This window comes from Elephas maximus, chromosome 1 (genome assembly GCF_024166365.1).
Source record: "Elephas maximus indicus isolate mEleMax1 chromosome 1, mEleMax1 primary haplotype, whole genome shotgun sequence".
Classification (NCBI taxonomy): domain Eukaryota; kingdom Metazoa; phylum Chordata; class Mammalia; order Proboscidea; family Elephantidae; genus Elephas; species Elephas maximus.
This window is the reverse complement of record NC_064819.1, coordinates 88103152-88105739: the sequence shown is the minus strand read 5'-3', so window position 1 is coordinate 88105739 and position 2588 is coordinate 88103152. Positions and strand designations below refer to the sequence as shown.

The window sequence follows — 2588 nt, the reverse complement described above, 5'->3', positions numbered from 1 at the left end:
ATACATCTTTCAGTTTATCTATTGCCTAACAATTATGTATCAATATATGTAGAAAACATTTTATTTTCAGGGTCTTTGCCTTTCCACAGTATATATATAGTCTATGTATTTCCTCTTCAGGTAGTTTGGCATATATCTCAAATCCGTTTTCAGATATGATTCTAATGTTAATTCTATTTTTATGTTTTCTTTCAATGCATTTGATGTTTTCATTGCTTTATGCATTTGTCTGTCTATATAACAAATTAATCTATCATAATTTTTTGCATTATTTTATGTGTTGTTTCTCCCTATATTTACTGTCTTCAAATGCTCAAGTTTTATTTGGTTTCTAATTTTTCCATTGGTTATGATACCCTATTTTTTTCCTGCAGGACTAAAGTAGGGATGACCAAAAAAGGCAACTCAGAATGAAGAAGCCATGAAAGGGACAAATGTTAGCACCCCAGCAGGTTTCATCTTACTGGGCTTTTCTGACCAGCCTCAGTTGGAGATGGTTCTCCTTCCAGTCATCTCTGTCATATACATTCTGACACTGATGGGGAACACAGCCATCATACTGGTCTCATACTTGAACCCCAAACTCCACACACCCATGTACTTCTTCCTCTCTAATCTCTCCTTCCTGGACCTCTGTTTCACTACCAGTGTTGTCCCACAGATGCTTTGGAATCTCAAGGGCCCTGAGAAGACCATTAGCTACACTGGTTGTGTGATCCAACTATACATTGCTTTGGGGCTGGGCTCCACGGAGTGTATCCTACTAACTGTTATGGCCTATGACCGCTTCAGTGCTATCTGTCGACCCCTTCACTATGGGATCATCATGCACCCCAAGCTTCTTTGGCAACTAGCAGCTGTGGCCTGGATCAGTAGTTTTGTGGGGTCCACAGTTCAGACGATTCTTGTTTTCCAGTTGCCCCTCTGCAGCCACCACACAATGGATGATTTCATGTGTGAGGCGCCCGCCCTTATTAAAATTGCCTGTGTGGACACAACCTTCCTGGAAAATGAGCTCTCCATAGCTAGTGTCCTCTATGTGGTTATACCTCTGGGACTTATTTTGGTCTCCTATGGCTGCATTGTGAGGAGTGTGCTGAGGATAAAATCAGCTGAAGGCAGAAGAAAAGCATTTGGGACCTGTGGGTCTCACATGATTGTTGTGCTTTTGTTCTTTGGAACTCTAATTTCTGTCTACATACAACCCAATAGCAAGTACACACAGAAGCACAGTAAACTCCTCACCCTCTTCTATACTGTAGTGACTCCCTCACTTAATCCTTTAATCTACACCTTGAGAAACAAAGAGGCTAAATGGGCTTTGAAAAGGCTGCTGACAAGTGACCTGAGATAGGGAGAAATGTGAAACATACTTTTATCAGGAAAAGACAACTTTCATTGCAGTCAGTGAGACAGAGGCATAACATGTTGACCATGCTATCTAATTTAAATCTGGATTCTGGACTAACAGGTATACTTTTTGAGGAAAACATATTTTTCCTCAGTGGTCAAAACCAGCATGTGAAAACATATGCTCCTTGATGCCTTAATCAAGTGGCCATCTAAAACAAACCAAAAACCAAATCCAGTGCTGTTGAGTCAATTCCAACTCATAGCGACCCTATAGGACAGAGTAGAACTGCCCCATAGAGTTTCCAAGGAGCACATGGCAGATTTGAACTGCTGACCCTTTGGTTAGCAGCCGTAGCACTTAACCACTACGCCACCAGAGTTTCCCAAATGACCATCTAGACACCTCAAAATACCCATACTCCGGAAGAGTTCTGTCTGAGTTCTGGTGCCAGCAACGTATTTGTTTTACAAGAAAGACAAAAAAAAAAAAAAAAAAAAACCCACGATCATCTTGTGACCATGATATAAGCACCCTGTAAAACTGTATGTAATCACTGACTATACTGTTAATAATGAGTAACCAATTAGCGTGTGAGTATTATAACATTCATTGATTTTCTTGTAATTGCCCACTCTATTTTCTGGTTCCTATTTTACTCCATAAGAACACTTGTATAATGAAACTGCCTCGGGACTACCTGGTTCAATTTTTTTTTTTTTTTTTTTAAGTCAATCTCTTTTTTTTTTTTTTTTTTAAGCTTCAAGTGAACATTTACCATTCCAATCAGTCTGTCACGTGTAGGTTTACATACATCTTACTCCCTTCTCCCACTTGCTCTCCCCCTATTGAGTCAGCCCTTACAGTCTCTCGTTTCGTGCCAATTTTACCATCTTCCCTCTCTCTCTATCTTCCCATCCCACCTCCAGTCAAGAGTTGCCAACACACTCTCCCGTGTCCACCTGATTTAATTAGCTCTCTCTTCATCAGTATCTCTCTCCCCCCCACTGACCAGTCCTTTTCATGCCTGATGATTTGTCTTCGGGGATGGTTCCTGTCCTGTGCCATCAGAAGTTCTGGGGAGCATTGTCTCTGGGATACCTCTAGTCGCAATCATACCATTAGGTGTGGTCTTTTAATGAGAATTTGGGGTCTGTATCCCATTGGTCTCCTGCTCCCTCAGGAGTTGTCTGTTGTGTTCCCTGACAGGGCAGACATCGATTGTGGCCGGGCACCA

General features: G+C 41.4%; 1 protein-coding gene across 1 annotated transcript; it reads left to right on the top strand.

Annotated features, from left to right (window-relative positions):
* The first annotated feature begins 421 nt into the window (after positions 1-421).
* On the top strand, positions 422-1354 carry LOC126076283 (olfactory receptor 2H1-like). Its single transcript, XM_049884872.1, has one exon. It carries the CDS (start codon positions 422-424, stop codon positions 1352-1354), a length of 933 nt encoding a protein of 310 aa, XP_049740829.1.
* The last annotated feature ends 1234 nt before the right edge of the window (positions 1355-2588 follow it).